Genomic DNA, 20,148 nt, shown 5'->3' with positions numbered 1-20,148 from the left:
GAGTTTGCTTGTCAGAAGATCAAAAAAGGGATCATGTGACACACACACACCCAGACATTGAAACCATCATAAATATGAGTCAGTTGCCAACCCTCTGAATTTTATTCATGTGACCATGGGTGTAATGGTTGTAAGTGTGAAAAATGTCATAAGTCACTTTTTCCCCAATGCCATTGTAACTTTGAATGCCATTGTAACTTTTCCAGTGCCGTTGTAACTATTAGTGAATAAACGGTTGTAAATCAAGGATTACCTCTTTGTGGAGATAAAAAGAAGGAGTGGATTTCCCACATTGATGCTGTTGGGTTCACTGGCTCGATTCCCTTTCCAAGACAGCCAAGAGGAAGTTCTAAGCAAAACACCAGCCTGAGTAGAAAAGAGTGCTTAAGAATTGGAATTTGGCTCTGCTGTCTTTGATTTACCCTAGAATTCTCCGTCTGAAGCAATTCCTAATGGAATCTGAGAATGACATTAGAGGTAAAGGTTCCCCTCGCACATGCTTGTTGATGCATTACTCTTAGACATAACCCAGACCTCATGCAGCCCCAGTGATTGCAGAGAATAATATTAGGTGAAGGGTAACGGTTCCCCTCACCCATATGTTGTAGTCGTTTCTGACTCTAGAGGGCGGTGCTCATCTCCCTTTCAGAGCCGAAGAACCAGCGCTATCTGAAGACATCTCTGTGTTCATGTGGCCGGCATGACTAAATGCCGAAGCTGCACGGATCGCTATTACCTTCCCACCAAAGGTGGTTCCTATTTTTCTACTTGCATTTTTTTAACCTGCTTTCGAACTGCTAGGTTGGCAGAAGCCGGGACAAGCAACGGGAGCTCACTCCCGCAGAGCTAGGGATTCGACCGCCAAACTGTCGACCTTTCTGATCGACAAACTCAGTGTCTTAGTCCCTGAGCCACCGCGTCCCTTATGAGAACGACATTAGAGCACGGGGGGGGGGGGGGAAGAAGTTTGAAAGGGTTTGTCTGTAGGAAAACCATAGGCAAATTAAGGATCTGGAACCCAACTTTGTCCAGCCCCACCCTAAAGAGTTACCTTTCCACACTTGAGGGAAAATAATTGCAGACAGGTTCTGCCTCAAGTCAGAAACCAGGCAGCTCCTGGCTCTGCTAGAGAAAAGATGCTTTCTTCTGGAGTGACTCAGCATCAGGCGTAGCCTCCTTGAGAGCTGGTCCTCTCTGCCCACAGGGAGGGCTGTTTTCTGGACCCTTGGGAAGATCAGCCACAGTCCAAGCTCAGTGTAGTTCAAACTTGTCAACTTTTTAAGATGTATGGACTTCAATTCCCAGAATTGTGTTGGCTTCATTCATACAACAGAGCTAAGAAATTGCCCCAATTTCATGGCTACTTAAATCCACGTCCCTTTTGGGACCTAGGAAATGTGGCTTTTGGGGGCAGACCTTGTGCTCTGGAATGCCCCACCCAGGTATTCCACAATCTTTTCCTCCAACACCCTCTGCTTCCCTTTAGGAAAGTTCTTTAGACCAAGTGTGGTGCTTTTTATTCTTGCTAGTTGGCTTCTGTTCCGATTAGTCAGGATTTAATACACCCAAATTATAGAATTAGAAGAGACCTAAGAGGTTATTAATTCAGTCCCTTGTGGACTAGAGCATTCACTACTACATCTACATCCATCTACATCCATCTCCGATAGATGACTACTCAGTCTCTGTTTCAAAACCTCCAGCGAAGGGTAGAAACCACTGCAGAGGATAAAGTAATTGAATGAGGATAGGATAGAGTAATAGGATAAAGTAATTGATTTTTAAGCAAGTAAAATTTGCATACAGGGCTTATTGGAAATACTTCCCACTGCAAGTCTTCTGGACATGTTTCTTATCCTGCCCATCCTTCTGGGAGCTTAGGTGCTCATTGTTGTTGATGGTTTCTTTTCCTTTGGACCAGGAGACAGTGATGTGATCAAAGTCAATGAAAGAGTTGAGAAAAGTTTGGTTTTGAGCTCCTAAAATCTCACCTAGGACTCCAGCCTGAGAGTTCTTAACATTCAACTCTTGGCAAGACTTTGCCCTGTTCTTATGAAGTCAGTCTCTCTCTCTCTCTCTCTCTCTCTCTCTCTCTCTCTCTCTCTCTCTCTCTCTCTCTCTCTCTCTCTCTCTCTCTCTCTCTCTCTCTCTCTCTCTCTCCTCTCTCTCTCTCTCTCTCTCTCCTCTCTCTCTCTCTCTCCTCTCCCTCCCCCTCCCTCCCTCCCTCCCTCCCTCCCTCTCTCTCTCTCTCTCACGCCTCAAGCAATTTCAACCAAATTTGATACACAGATGACTTACTCTCTGGAAAGAAATACTGTGGGGGTCAGACACCCCTAACATCCCTTGGGGTGTCCGTGTGTGTCTGTGTGCGTCTTTGTGTGTGTGTGTTCCATCATAATTCTGGAATGCCTGGGCTGCTGAAATGAAAAGGACTGAATTATATCTATAGTGTCAAGTCACAGTGCTTTTGACAGTGATAGTGTGCATTTTGGATTCAAGTTCTGTTAAGATACAGCCTGTTGTGCTTTAAAATGGCTTCTGCTGTACAGCACAGTGGAGTTGCCATGATAACAGCTTCGCAGTACTCCCCAAGGGGGCTCCCTGTAATAGAGGATTGGGATAAATACATATCCGGGCAATGCCGGGTTATCAGCTAGTGAAAGATAATCTTTGTAGCTCAGGGTTGAAATGAGGGGTCCTTGATGCTCTCTGAACTTTGTTGTTTTATTACCCAAACATGAGCACTTTGGATGTTACCTAGTTTGGGTAATGAAACATTTGCAAGAAAACAAGCAAGCTCAGAAGCCACCAAGGACCCCTCAGACTTTCTAGGGTTGCAAATTTCAACCAGGCATCTAAGGATTAGTCGTTGCAAACCCATCTTCCTCAGCAGAGGAGCACCTAGCTAAAAAGTTTGCTAAAAAAAGAAAAAGATAAAAGAGAGCAATTGAAATGATTAGAGAGAGGAGGCAGATCTTTTATGGAGAAAGATGACCACAATTTGGGGCTTTTAAGCTTAGACTGAAGGCAATTAAAAGAAGACATGACCGAAGTATGTCAAATCATGGGGGGAAAGTGGAAAAACAAACTCTTTGTTTTCGCTTCTCCTACTGTTAGAACTTGAGGCCCGCAGTCAGAAGGAAGAGCAGGGGGAAGGAGGACGGATTCAGGAAAGTCTCTCTTTGCATGATGCTAAATTAAACAATGGAATTTGTTTCCATTGTTTGCGGGGTGATAGGCGCCCGTAGAGAGGCTTTTAAAAAAAGGAATGGACAAATTTGTAGAGGTCTGGCCTCTCAGCGGTAAGTCAACTTGCTGGCTCTTTATTGCCCCCAGAATTGTAGACAACATTCCTTCAATACCAGTTTCTGGAGAATGTGCATAGAAAAAAACCCGAGATAGTCTCTCCCTTTTGTCCATATTTGTGAGCTGTCTGGATGCGTGAGACTTCCTGTTCTGCATTCCAGAATTCTGAACTAGATAGGAGATGCGTGGAGGGGGGGCTTCTATGCGCATCTGTGGCATTCTTGTTCCCAGCTCCTTGCCCCACGATCTGTAATGCTTCAATCCAGATTGTTGCCTGTTCAAACTGCGCATGTTAACCAAGCTCAGCTGAGAGAAAGAAGGTTTTTTTTTTAAGACGGACCACAACACGGTGGGAAAAATAGAAGTGATTTCCACAAGTGTGAATGAAAAGGAAAGAAACCGGGGAGGTTGGCAGGGGGTTCTGCAGTGATTGTACTTGGGGGCTTAAGACAGGAATGTACCCTTGGCAGGAGAGGAGAAAAAACTGACGGATCTTTGGATTTTCTACCCAGCACCCGCTTTGCAGGAATAGTCTATCTGCCTAGCAAGGGCTGCCCATATTAAGCAGCACTTGGCTTCAAAATGTCCACGACTATTCTTAACTCTGCTGATAGTTCTGAGGCTGGAGAGGAAAGGAATTATAAAATTCAGAGCTTGCTTTGGGCATAGAGATTACGGCGCAGGCATCACGCCAGTTTTTTTTTTTTAAGAAACAAAGCAAAACAGGAAAACTGGGTGTTTCTGAGTGCCGACTTTTGCTCCAGATGCCAAATTCCATGGATTTCTTTGGCGACATCCCAGAGAAGCCAACCGAACACATCCTGACAACGCCGACTGCCCAGCGCTAAATTTTATGCTGGTGTTTGCGGCTTTCCCATTGGGTGGCGCTACCGGGAGCCCTGCGCGCTAACCTCAGCGGTCCCCATTGGCGTTCGTACTTTCTGAGTCCTGAGCTATACCAACATGGAATGTTGTGCCTCCTGCTGCAGCTGACTCACCCAGGGGCCCTGGCATTGTTTTCCCAAGTTGCGTTTGAATGCCAAGAGGAAATCCAAGAACAATAACTCAAAAGTGTGCGGTGTTGTGAGCCAAGCAGCCGGGTTCCGGAGGGGCTGTGCAAAGCAAAGACGTGTTGGAAGGTTGGACAGGAGCTGATTATTAAGGTCTGCCACCAACCTGGAATGCAAAGGCAGGCAGGGGACGCACGCAAGAAGCTATTTGCCGGGTGACTCAGAGTCTAGCAGGAATGGGTAACATTTCTGATTAACTGCTAAACAAGGTTTCCTCATCCGTAGGTCATAACTTCTGGTTGTCCTTAGACTCAGAGTCAGTTCCTTTCTTGGGCCTTAACAAAATGCTTTGGGCAAAGAGGAACAAGAGGCCAGTGGATGTCAACTCCAAACTAGTCCATTCTGAAGACATTACAGATAGCTCTCAGCTTACAACCTATTCGTTTTGTTCTGATCCAGGCTTCCCAAGAGCACGAAGCAAACTCCTGGTCCCAACAAAAAACCCTTTTCATAGGAGAGGAGGAAGGAAGAAAGTACAGAAGGGAGGGAGGGAGAAAAGAAAGGGAAAATAAGGTGGTGTTACAACAGGAGGAAGGGATGGTAAACAAAGCAACCCAAACTATTGGGTTATATTATATAACCCAATTATAACCTATTAAATGAAATAATAAATGTATAAGAATGATAAATGTTAAAACACCTGTAACCAAACGACATGCTGTATGTGATGATGGGTTTGTTTTTTTTGTTATTTTATTGTTGTGTGTATGTGTTGTCTATGTAATTAAAAAAATATATATATAAAAAAACCCCTTTTCATTAATTGACGGTGAATTCTGCTCATTCACATCCAGCAAAGTCTTTCAAGGGAGGATTTACAGTCACAGACCTTATTGGAGAGCTGCCAGGCCAATATCTGCAAAACTTGGCAAGGAGTCTCAGAGAGTCACAAACCAATGAAGCGAACTAATTGTCTCCTGCAAACTCCACTCCCCTTTTGCTCCTCTTTTATTTCCTCTGGGAGGGGCCATTCATCGTCCACCTATGGCCTTACTCTGGGACTTGGAGTCCACAAGTCTTAAAATTGCCGAGATTGGACACCCCTGCTTTAGTGCTTTGAACCCAGCAAGTGTTCCTGGTTATTTGCGCCTGACACACATGTTGCTTTTCCTTTTGTTGAAAGTAAACAAACCTAGTAGCGTCCTGATGCTTTAAGCAAGAAGGTTGGGGGAGCTGTCCCCATCCCCTCCCTCCAAACCCAGATGAATTCAAGGCAGATTTAATAATGCCTTGGTAAGGCCACACTTGGAATACTGCATTCAGTTTTGGTCGCCACGATGTAAAAAAGATGTGGAGACTCTAGAAAGAGTGTAGAGAAGAGCAGCAAAGATGATTAGGGGACTGGAGGCTAAAACATATGAAGAACGGTTGCAGCAACTGGGTATGACTAGTTTAGTGAAAAGAAGGACTAGGGGAGACATGATAGCACTCTTCCAATATCTCAGGGGTTGCCACAAAGAAGAGGGAGTCAGACTATTCTCCAAAGCAATGGAGGGCAGGACAAGAAGCAATGGATGGAGATTAATCAAGGAGAGAAGCAACCTAGAACTAAGGAAAAATTTCCTGACAGTTAGAAGAATTAATCAGTGGAACAACTTGCCTCCAGAAGTTGTGGATGTTCCAACACTGGAAGTTTTTAAGAAGATGTTAGATAACCATTTGTCTGAAGTGGTGTAGGGTTTCCTGCCTAGGCAGGGGGTTCAGACTAGAAGACCTCCAAGGTCCCTTCCAATTCTGTCATTCTATTCTAAACCAATACTTGCAAGAGAGGTGCATGTGTGTTTTGCAATATGGAAATGAAAGAGTTAACCTTCTCGGTTTCCCTGGGGCAATCCGGTTTGTGTTTTATTAATATTCAGAGGCTAATTCAGCAATAAGATTGAAAAATCAGCTTGGTGGGATAAACTGTTACTCTCCAGAGAGGCTTGGCTAATTTCAGACTGCATTTTATTAGCCTGGATATAAATGTCTATAAACTGAACATTATTGATATTTTATCTCAGTTGTACATTTCAGCAATGAGCTTGATAGGGGAGGGCAAGGCCTTTGACAGAAATCAGTCAGCAGCCAAGTGGGAGGCAGAAGAGGAGCAGGATCGGGTAACCCATAATCCTGTGAGGATGCTACTGAAGCCCCGGTAATCCTCAACCATACAACCACAGTTGGGACCAGAATTCCTATTGCTAAGCAAGGCGGGTGTTTAGTGAGATGTTCCCGATTTTACAAGCTCTCTTGCCAGTTTTATTAAGCCAATCGCTGCAGTCGTGAAATGAGTCATGTGGTCATTAAGCGATTCCAGCTCCTCTTCATTGACTTTGCTTGGTGGAAGCCAGCTGGAAGGTCCCAAATAGTGAGAATGTGACTTCGGGATGCCGCAGATCTTACAAAGGCATGCTGATTGGACTAACGTCTAAATTACACAATTTCTATTGGAAAATATAAATCCAGGTGATATTATTCTCTCTTCTTTGCTTTGTATTAAAATCTTGTTATGCAGGTTAATGACCAGCCTTCTCTTGGTATGGTGGTTAGTGACCATCCTTCTCTTGGTATGGTGGTTAGTGACCATCCTTCTCTTGGTATAGGAATAGGAATAGGAATAAGTTTATTTATAGGCCGCCCTTTTCCCTGAGGGGACTCAGGGCGGCTAACAACCTATATGGGAGGGGATACAGACAATAACATATAACATCACACATAATTAAAAGAATAAACAACATTCATTCAGCATTCGGGTGGGGGCGAATCAAATCTTTACCCCCAGGCCTGACGGGATAGCCAGCTCTTGAGGGCTGCGCGGAAGGTCTGAAGGGTGGTGAGGGTACGAATCTCCACGGGGAGATCGTTCCAAAGGGTCGGAGCTGCTACTGAAAAGGCTGGTTAGTGACTATCCTTCTCTTGGTATGCTGTTTAGTGACCTCCCTTGTCTTGGTATGCTGGTTAATGACCACCCTTGTCTTGGTATGCTGGTTAATGACCACCCTTCTCTTGGTATGCTGGTTAGTGACCATCCTTCTCTTGGTATGCTGGTTAATGACCACCTTTCTATTGGTATGATGGTTAATAACCACCCTTCTCTTGATATGGTGGTTAGTGACCAACCTTCTCTTGGTATGCTGGTTAATGACCAACTTTCTCTTGGTATGGTGGTTAGTGACCAACCTTCTCTTGGTATGCTGGTTAGTGACCACCCTTCTCTTGGTATGCTGGTTAATGACGACCCTTCTATTGGTATGCTGGTTAATGACCACCCTTCTCTTGATATGGTGGTTAGTGACCAACCTTCTCTTGGTATGGTTGTTAGTGACCAATCTTCTCTTGGTATGCTGGTTAATGACCAACCTTCTTTTGGTATGGTGGTTAGTGACCAACCTTCTCTTGGTATGCTAGTTAGACATCATCTTGTCTTGGTATGCTGCTTAATGACCATCCTTCTCTTTCCCCCCCAACCTGCACTTAGTGCCCTAAACGCTCTGCAAGAGTTCATTTCAGGCTGTCTCCTTGCATGGATTTATCTGCCACAGACTGAGCTGGCTCACAGTTTGATTGGTCAGCATTTTTTCAGAATATTTCCTTTCTTTTTTTTCTCTGGGTTTTCTCTGTACTTGACAAATGACCAGGGGTGGCAATGAAATTTGGCATTTTTCTCTGCGGAAAGATTCAGCACTGCCCACTGTGGAGGAATGGTCGATGAATTTGTTAGGCTTCGCTGAAATGGATGAATTGACTTCTCTGATTAGAGAAAATATGTTACTTAACATTTGTTGAGGTCTTGGAAGCCTCTTATGGTCCTTTTGCATAAAAATGGGAAAAAAATATGAACTTCTGATTTATGGTTTTGAGGATTGGAGAGGATAGGGTATGGAAACAAGGGTCATGAGTTGTAACTTTAGAGAGAGAGGTTAAAATATATTTCTACTTATAATTGTTGTGAAGAATATTAGAAGCCTAACTATTTTATATCTTTTTCTTTTCTATTTTGCTTCAAAAAAAATTCTTTTCGACCACTTTTCACTGTTTTTCTTTTATTTCTTTATTTCTTCGTTACTTTATATTAGCTTGTATTATTTTTTAATCTTTTTGTTTAAGAGTTTCAATAAAAATAGCATACAAAGACATAATTTTCTTCTTGGAACTAAATTGACTTGAGCTTAATGTATTTGGAGCATTTCTGATGCGTTTTTCCTTCTGCTTAGCAATAGCAGAATATACATATACATATACATATACATATACATATACATATACATATACATATACATATACATATACATATACATATACATATACATATACATATACATATACATATACATATACATTTATGCACACACACACACATATATGACTTATATACCTCTTCATAGTGCTTTACAGGCCTCTCTAAGCGGTTTACAGAGTCAGCCTGTGGCCCCCAACAATTTCGGACCTCATTTTACCCACCTCGGAAGGACGGAAGGCTGAGTCAACCTTAAGCCTGGTGAGATTTGAACTGCCAAATTGCAGGCAGCCGGCAGTCAGCAGAAGTAGCCTGCAGTACTGCACTCTATCCACTGTGCCACCACAGCTCACTATTGCTTAGGTAGCATCCATGCTATTTTTCATTGCAAAGGTAATATGAGGCCACAACTGTGCCTTATATGGCCTGTTCCAGCCACTTGGAGTCTTTGAACTGGTGAAAGAGAGGCAGATAAATAAAGAAATGATCCCAAGAAAGAGTCTGTAGAAATATGTTTCTAGTCCTCTGCATTTATATGTGTGTCTTAATAAAAACGTTCTTTACTAATAGTAGGATAGAAAGAAGAAAGCTTTTATCTCTGACATCCCCTCCCCTTTTCTGTTCCTTATTCTTCCTGCCTAGCTTGACATGCCGAAACAAGATAATTTCTTCCTGCAGCAGAACTTGTCATTTGCATAGTGTGTTAATGGTTTTTTCTCTTTTCTTTTTGCTCTGTTTTGTTTCCCTTCGCTTAGAAGGTCAGCAAATCATCAGGACATCTAAATTTGCTCGAATCTCAATAAACTAGCGTGCTTAAATGCTGTCAGCAAAAGCTGCTGAATTTAGCTTTGTGTATGAGAAATAAAGCTACCGGACAAAGAATCGGGAAGTGATGAGAGCAAAAACACTCGGGAGCTTTAGTTTTGCATGATGTCTACATTCCTAAAGTTCTCCACTCTCTTATTCAGGGTGCTAGGTGTGAGGACTAGAAGAATACTCAGCAAAGCAAAATACCGTATGTTTCGGAGTATAAGATGCACTCTCCCCCTCCCTAAAAGTGGCTGAAAATTTGGGTGTGTCTTATACTCCGAATGTAGCTTTTTCAAAGCCCCTTTTCCGCCCTAATGAGGCGCTAACGAGTGAAGTGATCTTCCATGCTTCGCCTGCTTTTCTCATTTGCTTCTCTCTCCGACGCATGTCATGCTACAAAAAATACGGTAATTAAATTGAACCTCTTTTCATGAAGAAGAGTTTCAAGGCACTAGAAAGTTTGTAACTAATACAACATTTTTTTTCCAAGTATTTTTTTATTTTTTCATTTTCATACACTCACATATATACTATACAAAGCCATCACCATACAGCATTAAACAATAATCGCAGCAATTCCTCTTGTCAACAATACCCCAGAAAATAAAAACCCAATATACCTCTTCCACTCTCCATACACCTCTTTCTTTCACCCCCCTCCAACTTTCTATCTTCCCTCCATCATTCCCCTCTACCCTACTTCCCCTCCCCCTCTACCTCTCCTCTCTCCCGATCCACTCCCTCCCTTCCTTCTCACCTTCCCTCCCACCCTCTCTCCCATCCCTCTCTACCCATCTTTCTTCTTTCCCACTCCTCCTCCCCTTGGTGTATTTCCACTATATGTCAATGTACTTAGCTTATCCTATTTTAAAGAGAAATTAAAGAAAAACAGTATACATGTGAAGTCACATTACATTGAGATCTAACACATCGTGTCTAACCTAGTATATATCCCTCCCTCCCCCCACCCCTCCACCTCCTTCCCCCCACCCCGACTTCCCAGAACCCGTACACAGTATAGATTTTTAACAAACACAGTCTAAAATATATTAAGAATAAAGAAGTAAAAAAAAGTTAATAACATCTCTACATTGATCTTAGCTTCTTCTTGCTAAGCTAACTTTGAACAATTTAAATCATTCCTGATATTAAGCATAGGCTATCTGGAATTTCTTATTTTGTATATAGTCAATCCATTTTTTCCAGTCTCGTTTATATCTCTCATTTGAATGATCTTTAAGATATGCCGATATTTTAGCCATCTTGGCTAAATTTGTAACTTTCAATGTCCATTCTTGAGTTGTAGGCAAGTCTTCCTTCCTTCCTTCCTTCCTTCCTTCCTTCCTTCCTTCCTCCAGTATTGCGCCACCAACAGTCTTGCTGCCATTATTAAGTGCAGAATCAAGTTAGTCTCTACCACTGTAAAGTCAGTACTTATACCTAGCAAAAATAACTGAGGAGTAAACTTTATCCTTCTTTTAAAGATATTTTGCATAATCCACCATATTTTTATCCAAAATGCTTTAACCTTTTGGCAAGTCCACCATATATGAAAATATGTAGCATCGAGAGAACCACATCTCCAACATTTAGGTTGTAAATTTAGGTTGTAACTAATACAACATTGATAGACCTATAAAAGTGTTATCTCTGGAGTTTAGATTTTTCTTTTCTGATTTTATATCTGTTGGAAGAAATGTCCATCTGGGTTCAGTTGCAAGTGGGGAGAAAGACACTGGAAACATGGAGGCTGCTTGGAAAGATGGTTTTTAATGGTGGACAGGACCACATGGCTTGAGGTCCTGGGGGAAAAGGCACATGGGGGAGAGAGTGAGATAGATTTATACCCTCTGTTGGGCTTTGAATTTGAGCTTGTATTCTGATTGGTTGTCAGACTCCCGTGGGGCTATGCAAGGGCAACTCAATAAGCTGTCCTGAGTCCCAAGCTTGGTTGAGCCTTGCTGGGTGATGATGTAATCAAAGGGCTTTGGGGAATTCCTACTATGACTCTGCCTGAAGGAGGTAGATCTTTGTTATGTAGAATAGACTGGCTCAGGCCTTAATGACCCATTGACAAGGTGGGATGGGATGAGTTTCTGCCTCCTTTTTAGGGGAAACATTCTGCCCTTTTAATATTTCCTAAAATATTTCATTTTTCTAGGAGAGGGGTGGGAGCTAACCTCCTACAGACCTATATATTTCTGTCTCTATTGTATCTATCTATCTATCTATCTATCTATCTATCTATCTATCTATCTATCATCTATCATCTATCATCTATCATCTATCATCTATCTATCTATCTATCTATCTATCTATCTCTCTATCTATCTATCTATCAATCATCTCTCTCTCTCTCTCTCTCTCTCTCTCTATATATATATATATATATATATATATATATATATATATATATATATATATCTTATCTATCTATCTCTATATATCTATATCTATATCTAATCTATCTATCTATCTATCTATCTATCTATCTATCTATATCTATCTATCTATCTATCTATCTATCTATCTATCTATGTTATATTTATGCTGATAAATAAATAAAGGGAGACTAGTATAGATCTATTTCAAGCTATTTAGCTCTCATCAGCTAGCCATACCCATGTTTGGGAATCGAACCTGTGCTCCATTGCCTCCCAGGCAGGGAGTTAACCATTTGAGCTACAGAGAACGACTCCTTATCAGCCAGCCAGGGTGGGAGGTATATACTTAAAGTCACAACCCCTGGTATGCCCAAGTATGGGAGGAAGGTCACACTTCCACTCTCTGTCATTAGGCTCGTCACAAGAGACCATCCAGACAGAAACCCAATATTTTTTACTGTTGCCTTTTTGTTACATTCGTTATATTTATGCTGATAAATAAATAAAGGGAGACTAGTATAGATCTATTTCAAGCTATTTAGCTCTCATCAGCTAGCCATACCCATGTTTGGGAATCGAACCTGTGCTCCATTGCCTCCCAGGCAGGGAGTTAACCATTTGAGCTACAAAAACACCGATCTAGGCCATATAGAAAGTCATTTATTTATTTATTTTAATTCCACCTGATTATTTACAATAATTCAAGGGGACGAACTTATACAACATACCTCCCTCTTCTTACTTTCCTCACAACCATTGCCATGTAAGGTGGGTTGGGCTGAGAGAGATTGACTGGCAGGACTAGAACTCACAGCTTCTCAGTTCTAGCCTTGCGCCTTAACCGCTAGGCCAAAATGACTCTCATTGCTCAATCTTCTCATTTTCACAATACAAAGACATTTCAGTAAACTACAGAAGTACCTTCCAAGCATCAGGGTAAGAAAGACTATTCTAAGATCACCTGGTATATTCCAGATGTTTTTGACTGACGTCTCCATTGACTCCAACCCACCATCGTTTATGGGAAAGCATTGGAGGAAGTGTCACCCAAAACATCTGGAGGACATCAGATGTTGAGCCTTCTTGGTCTAAGGGAGCTGGGAGAGGCCATTTTACATTTTTAATTTAACTTAGCCCAACTTACCTTTTGTGGTTGCTGTTTATAGAGAGGGGGGGGAGGAACTATTCCTGTCTGATTGACAGGAAGGCCTGCCCTTTAAAAAGGAAAGAAAACATCTGGAATGGCCATGGTCTTAGCTGCTAAATGACACTCCAGAGGCAAAGTCAGGCTGACCTTCTGCTATCATTTTGGTTTTAAAAGCAGCTGCAGCAGTACCATCTCAGGAATGGAAAGGAAAACCTTTTAATATTTGCAATAATGTCGTTCTAGTAGATAAATTCCATCTGTGCCAGTGTCTTTCCAGATATAAATATTGGATGCAGATGTTTAAATTTTTCGTGTCCTTCTCCTTAAGACCACAAATGTGTATTTGTGTGTTCCCATATACCCACAACTGTGTTTGCTTTTTGTCCTTGTCCCCCCACCCACTTTTTTTAACAGCCCCTTTTTCCTTTTTATCTCGAATATTTTGTTGATGTTTGGCTTGTCCCAATAAAGAAAAAGAATGTTAGAAAGCAGCGGAAAAATAAAAAAGGGAATGGGGAAAGACTGTTTGTAGTACTCCTGCCCTCTCAGCTTTCATCATCTCCACGCCCTCCTTTTTATTTTGAATATTTCTGCGTTAAATATTTTTCTCCGCACGAAGGCAACATATAAATATCTAGGATAAAAGGACCCCTGTTCTTTTTCAAACCCTAAATTTTCTGCAACAATTAGAACCCTGCCATTGGAATGCAGTTAGTGGGGAAAATGGAGAATCCCATCATTTGAATGGGTGGCGCATTACAATTTATATTGTAGTGCAATTTTCTGGTCTTTTTAAGGCTGCAAAAGAAAGTTGTGGAAACAGCTGATCAAAAGAAGCCAAAAAAGTTGTTGCTTTTTTTAAAAGCAAGGATAATTTTGCACAGTAATGAGGAAGACCAAGATGGAATGAGGAAGATCTAAAAGGAAGTGGTTAGGCGGTTATAGGGTCATCCAGGGACATTGATTGGAAGGAGATTTAGAACAAACAGGCAAACATGTTTTCACATGGTAGAAATTACTTTGAGGACTTTATTGCCAGAATATGTGATGAGAGCCTTGGACATGGATGACTTTAAAATGAATTGGACAAATTCACGAAGGAGAAGTCTGTTGCTCTTGAAGACTCAAGTTTAACTTCAAATTGTGAGCACCCTAGTTCGAAACACCAGTTGCAGGAGGAGAATGAAGGGGGATGAATACGCCTTTGTCTTCTTTTTACATGCATCACAGAAGCCATAGTTTAGAATAGAATAGAATAGAAATGGAGTGGAATGGAATGGAATAGGAATTTGAATGGAATGGAATAGAATAGAATAGTAGAATAGAATAAAAGAATAGAAAAGAAAAATAGAATATAATAGAATAATAGAATAAAATAAAAATAAGAATAGAATAGAAATAATGGAATGGAATAGAATAGAATAAAAATAGAATAGGAATAGAATAGGAATAGAATAGGAATAGAATACAATAGTAGAATAGAATAAAAGAATAGAATAGAAAAATAAAATAGAATAATAGAATAAAATTAAAATCAAACTAGAATAGAATAGAATATGGAATGGAATGGAAATTAGAAAGAAAAGAAAAAAGAAAAGAAGGAAGGAAGGAAGGAAGGAAGGAAGGAAAACTTATCTTTATCACTAACCTATGGTGATAAAGATAAGCTTTTCTTTTTCTTCTTTCTTTTGTAATTATCTCAGGATTTTTCCCTGCAGTGATTTTGCTTTCTGTTTTGTAATTGCTCCGATGACCATTTTAATTCCATGGGAACAAGTCCGAATACGTATTCTACCACCTGTCGGAGATACCCGCCCCACCCTCCAAATCGTGTTGGACTCCCTGTCTCAAAACTACAAAATGCTCCTTTGCCCATTTTTTTACAAGGCTGAGTAATTCAGCAGAAGGAAAGGAAAAGGAAGTGAAGTAACTCTCTGGGAAAGGACATTTGCTGGGTGGGAGCCGTGAAATAGGATTGTGGGTGATTCGTATCGCGTAGGTTGGGCTTGGGCTACAAAGGGGTTTTCCTTGCAACCAGATGGCATCAGGATTCAGCTGAAGAGGGAGAGGTTTCCCAAGGAGAAGAAGATACCGGAGGATATTTTTGGCTTGTTGAATAGAATAGAATTCTTTATTGGCCAAGTGTGATTGGACACACAAGGAATTTGTCTTTGCTGCATATGCTCTCAGTGTACATAAAAGACAAGATACATTCGTCAAGAATCATAAGGCACAACACTTAATGATAGTCACAGGATACAAATAAGCAATCAAATCATATTAGGAAACAATATAAATCTTAAGGCTAGAAGCAATAAAGTTACAATCCTGCAGTCATAAGTGGGAGGAAATGGGTGATAGGAACGATGAGAAGACTAACAGTAATAGTAATGCAGACTTAGTAAATCTTATTAGTAAATAATTTGACAGTGGTGAGGGAATTATTTGTTTAGCAGAGTGATGGCATTCGGGAAAAAAACTGTACTTGTGTTTTGGTGTGCGGTGCTCTATAGCGTGGTCTTGAGGGCAGGAGTTGAAACAATTTATGTCCAGGATGTGAAGGGTCTGTAGATATTTTCACGGCCCTCTTTTTGACTCGTGCAGAGTACAGGTCCTCAATGGAAGGCAGGTTGGTAGCCATTGTTTTTTCTGCAGTTCTAATTATCCTCTGAAGTCTAGTCTGTCTTGTTGGGGTGCAGAGCCAAACCAGACAGTTATAGAGGTGCAGATGACAGACTCAATCATTCCTCTGTAGAACAGAATCAGCAGCTCTTTGGGTACTTTGAGCTTCGTGAGTGTGTTTAAGTGTGTGATAGCATCAACTTGATTTTTCTTCTTTTGTTTTCATCCTTGACCCTCTTAGGGGACCCTATGCCGTCATTTCTATTTTTGGTTCATAGCAGGGTATCATTTGCTCACCCCTACAAAGGTTATGCTCCAAGAATTCAGGCTGCTTTAGGGTTTTTTCCTCCTAAAGGGGGTGCACACGTGCCTTCTCTTGAAATTCCAGCTGGACATGGCCAAAGAAATGGAAAGCAAGCTATGTCTTGGACCGGGGTCTCCAACCTTGGCAACTTTAAGACTTGTGGACTTCAACTCCCAGTTGGGGTGGCAGTGGTGGTGTGGAGAATGCCTTTTTTGGTTCTTCACACACCATTTCTAAGAATTATCTGTTCTATTTCTTCTGTTAAGTTTGCAACTTTTATGGGTATGGGGATATTCCAATTGTTAGAAGACAAAGTATTTTTTGTTCAATGTATGCCTTAAGGCAGGGGTTTCCAACATCGGTAACTTTATGATTTGTGGACTTCAATTCCCAGGATTCCTCAGCTGGCTGAGGAATTCTGGGAATTGAAATCCACAAATCTTAAAGGTGCCAGAGTTGGAGGTCCCTGCCTTAAGGCTATCAAGTTGACTGATAGATTTAGCTTTTGTCAGTCCTATCTTAGAAATGTAATGAATTGTCCTCCTGGGACCATTGATGAGCTACTGTCCTTTCAATCAGAGCAAACTCAATCATGGAGCTTGAAGAGAAAAACAAAATAAGTCACATTCTTTGTACTGACTTTTTGCTTTTTTTTTTTTAAGGTGCCGATTCTCTACGAAGCCTTATGAAATCAAGGAAAAGAACCAACCAATCATCGAATTTCGTTTGAGACATAGGAAAGGGAACTAAACGGAGCCGCAAACATGGCTGACTACTCGTCTTATAAAGAGACCTCCAATCGGCATTTGCGCTTCAAACTTCAGAGTCTCAGCCGCCGCCTTGACGAGTTAGAGGAAGCCACAAGAAATCTCCAGAAAGCAGAGGACGAGCTGTTAGACCTGCAGGATAAAGTGATCCAGGCGGAAGGCAGCAACTCCAGCATGTTGGCTGACGTGGAGACCTTGAGAAAGAGAGTTTTGAAAATAGAAGGCAAGGACGAGGAGATCCGAAAGGCAGAGGAGCTCTGCCACCTGATGAAGACCAAGCTTGAGGAAGAGGAGAGCCTCACCCGAGAGCTGAAGTCAGAAATCGAGAGGCTCCAGAAGCGAATGGCTGAGCTGGAGAAACTGGAGGAGGCTTTCGGCCGGAGTAAGAACGACTGTACTCAGCTGTGCCTCAGCCTCAACGAGGAGAAAAACCTGACCAAGAAGATCTCAACGGAACTGGAAATCCTGCGGGCGAAAGTGAAAGAACTGGAACAGTCAGAAGACCGGCTGGATAAAACCGAGCAAAGCTTAGTGAGTGAATTGGACAAATTGAAATCTTTAGCCCTCATTTTTGTCAGCGAAAGAAAACATTTCACCGAAAAGGAGAAGCAGAGCGAGAAGCTGATACAAGAGCTCACCCTGAAGCTGGAGCAGAATAACAAGCTGAATCGGGCTGACCAAACACGCAATGCCTCAAACCTGCTGGAGAGATCATCCAACAGTATAATTGACAGAAACGACTTGAGGATTGAGGTTGACTTGACAACCTCAGCGCTACCCTCAAAAGAAACCAGAAGAAAAGCCAGCTTGGACTACCTAAAACACGTGGAAAATGAAACCCGAAACAAATCGGAAAACCAGAAGAACAAAAACCAAGAAGACAACAAAGTGAGGGACCTCAACCAAGAAATTGAGAAGCTGAAGACCCAAATGAAACATTTCGAGTCTTTGGAAGAGGAGCTTAAAACCCTAAGAGCCAAAAACAACGACCTCCACGACAACTACTTGAGCGAACAGAACAAGAATAAGATCCTCGTGGGCCAGCTGGAGGAAATAAAAACAGAGATGAAGAAGCAGAAAGAGCTGGAGAACGGGGAAGCCGAGATGGAGGAGGTGAACGTGCCCAGCCGAGCTAAGCATGACCGACCCAAGCATCGAATTGTTACAACCGAGTCAGCGGTTTCTAAACATAAGTCCCGGGAACTGTCACCTCAACATCGGCGGGAGAGGCTACGCAATCGAGAACTGAATAATGAAAGCTATGGCCAAAGTAGCAAGCGAGTTACAAGCCCTAATATGAACAGCAGAAGGGCGGCCAAAACATCTGTATTAGACTCTTTATCAACTGATGCTAAACGGGTAGAAGACAAATCCACCTCAGTTGTGAACAGTTCTCCATCAAAAGATAACGGCACCTCTGCCCCCGAAGTGAAGAAGTCTAGGGAGCAGCCTTCAGTGCTCAGCCGTTATCCACCTGCAGCCCAGGAGCACAGATCTTGGAAGGCCTCTCCAAAACCCAAACATGAAAATACTACGAGGAATAGAGTTGAAAAAGGACCCCAACCCCTGAACGATGCTCATCACATTAAACCTGATGAACTTGAAGATCAGCCCAGCAAACCAGAATTCACAGGGCCTCCTTCTGAAAAGGGACTAAAGGTGCAAGCCGCAGAACCGCTGGTTCTTACAACTGACACTCGCGCCTCCAAAGCCAACGGTGGACCACCCAATGGCGCTGCTTTGTCCTATGGGCAGCATCCCTCGGGGGAAACCCCATCTTCTGAATCAGCGAGCTCGAAGACGGAAGCTACCTTTTCAGCTCGCAGGCAACACTTGGAAGAGGACTCTCCAAAGTTGGTCAACTTCCAAAATAGAGAGCCTGCGGAGCTTCCACTTGAAATGACAAAACCTCCTCTTCTGTCGAAGCCTTGGCTCATTTCGAAAAGCCAAGAGGATACCCTTCAGAACCATCCAATTCCTCCAAGAGGGGAAATGGACCAAACTCTTTTCTCGACTGTAAACTGCAACAATTTGGACCTGAAAGCGACAAGGTCCAAAGCTGCCAATCCTAGCCGGATGGAGAAATCTGGCGTTGAGGAAGGGGCAAGCAAAATCGGGACCATCTCTGCTACTTTAAATTTGGGACTGAGAAAGGAGACGGCTTCCCGAGAGTTCACAACCTCCAGGGGATCCGTTCCTACGTCGTCCTTCGAAAACGATCGACATGCCAGCAGCGAAGAAGACCTCAGCAGACTATCCAGAATGACCTCAGCCGGTGCGATGTCAGGCTTGAAATCCCGACGGCCATTTAGCCCAAGGGAAGCTCTACGCTCCAAAGCCATCATCAAACCCGCAATCGTGGAGAAAGACGTGAAGGAAGTCATGGGAGGGGTGGGTTCTGGACTGGAAACCAGCTGTGAAAAACAGCCTCCCACCTGTAAGACAGTAGCCCACAAAATGACCAGCAGTATCACCATCTACCCATCTGAGCCAATGACTCCAAGGAGCAGCATCCTGGACCCTACAAAGGAACAGCTGTACACAACCCTTCAAGCCATTCCAAGCCAACTGTCTCCAGGGGCAGATGCCACCAGCGTTCCCAATGACTTCTCACTTAACAAGAGCAGCATAACCTTAAAGTTACCAGAGACGGATAAAAACGGAGACTCTGTCCTGCGAAGCAGGGTAGAAACGGTCATTTCCAAAAGTAGTATTACAATAAGGCCTTCGGACACCACCGAGAAGAACAGTGAACCCCCCCTGGAGACAGTCAGCTGGAAGACTCACAGCAGCCTGGCGACAAACTCGCCCGAGGCCAAGCACGTCACGGTAAGAAGCTCCTGGCGGACAAGGCGAGGATTGCGTTCTTTGGAAGACTCTCTAGCCAAAGAGGTTGACCACGTAAATCCTCGGACTCCGTGTAGGTCATCTACTGACCCTTCTAAACCCGAAGGGACCACGGCCCGCATCTACGCGATTGAGCAGAATTCCAGAAGGGCGAGTGCCGGGTCAAATTCTTGGAATCCTCCAGAATTAGACTCTAGAAGGACCAAAAGTAACTTGAGCGCATCCGAGATGCTAAACCAGAAAAGCTGCGTCAATGATCTTGTGACGGCTTCCTCTTGGAATTGCACAGTAATGCCAGTAAGTGAGACATCCTTCCTTTTGTTCTGAAATAACTGCATTGTTCGATTAAGGCGGAAAGGGATTGTTTATAAAAAAAGGGGAAATTAGCCTTTTCTGGGGCTGGAAGCTTTGCTTTAAGCAAAACAACCATCCTACCATCCTTTCTGGTAATAATCAGACTTAATCACCTATACAGGTAGTCCTTGACTTATAAACAGTTCGTTTAGTGACTCTTCAAAGTTACAACGGCACTGGAAAAAAAAAAGCGAGTTGTGACCATTTTTCACACTTACAACTGTTAAAGCATCCCCATGATCAAAATTCAGTTGCTTGGCAACTGACTCATATTTATGACAGTTGCAATGTCCCGCCATCACGTTGCGACCTTCCGAC

At 42.6% G+C, this 20,148-nt stretch overlaps 1 protein-coding gene across 2 annotated transcripts in view; it reads left to right on the top strand.

Moving 5' to 3' along the window:
• Positions 1-20,148, top strand: part of LUZP1 (leucine zipper protein 1) — a 75,793-nt gene that overhangs the window by 37,673 nt on the left and 17,972 nt on the right. For both annotated transcript variants that reach the window (XM_032227748.1, XM_032227749.1), the window contains exon 2: positions 16,525-19,773. In XM_032227748.1, coding sequence (XP_032083639.1) covers positions 16,627-19,773 — 3,147 coding nt within the window. In that variant the 5' untranslated portion in view covers positions 16,525-16,626. The remainder of the gene's footprint in view (positions 1-16,524; positions 19,774-20,148) is intronic.

This window comes from Thamnophis elegans, chromosome 12, assembly GCF_009769535.1.
Source record: "Thamnophis elegans isolate rThaEle1 chromosome 12, rThaEle1.pri, whole genome shotgun sequence".
In the NCBI taxonomy this organism is placed as follows: domain Eukaryota; kingdom Metazoa; phylum Chordata; class Lepidosauria; order Squamata; family Colubridae; genus Thamnophis; species Thamnophis elegans.
The sequence above is the reverse complement of the archived record's forward strand: the minus strand, read 5'-3'. Positions and strand labels throughout refer to the sequence as shown.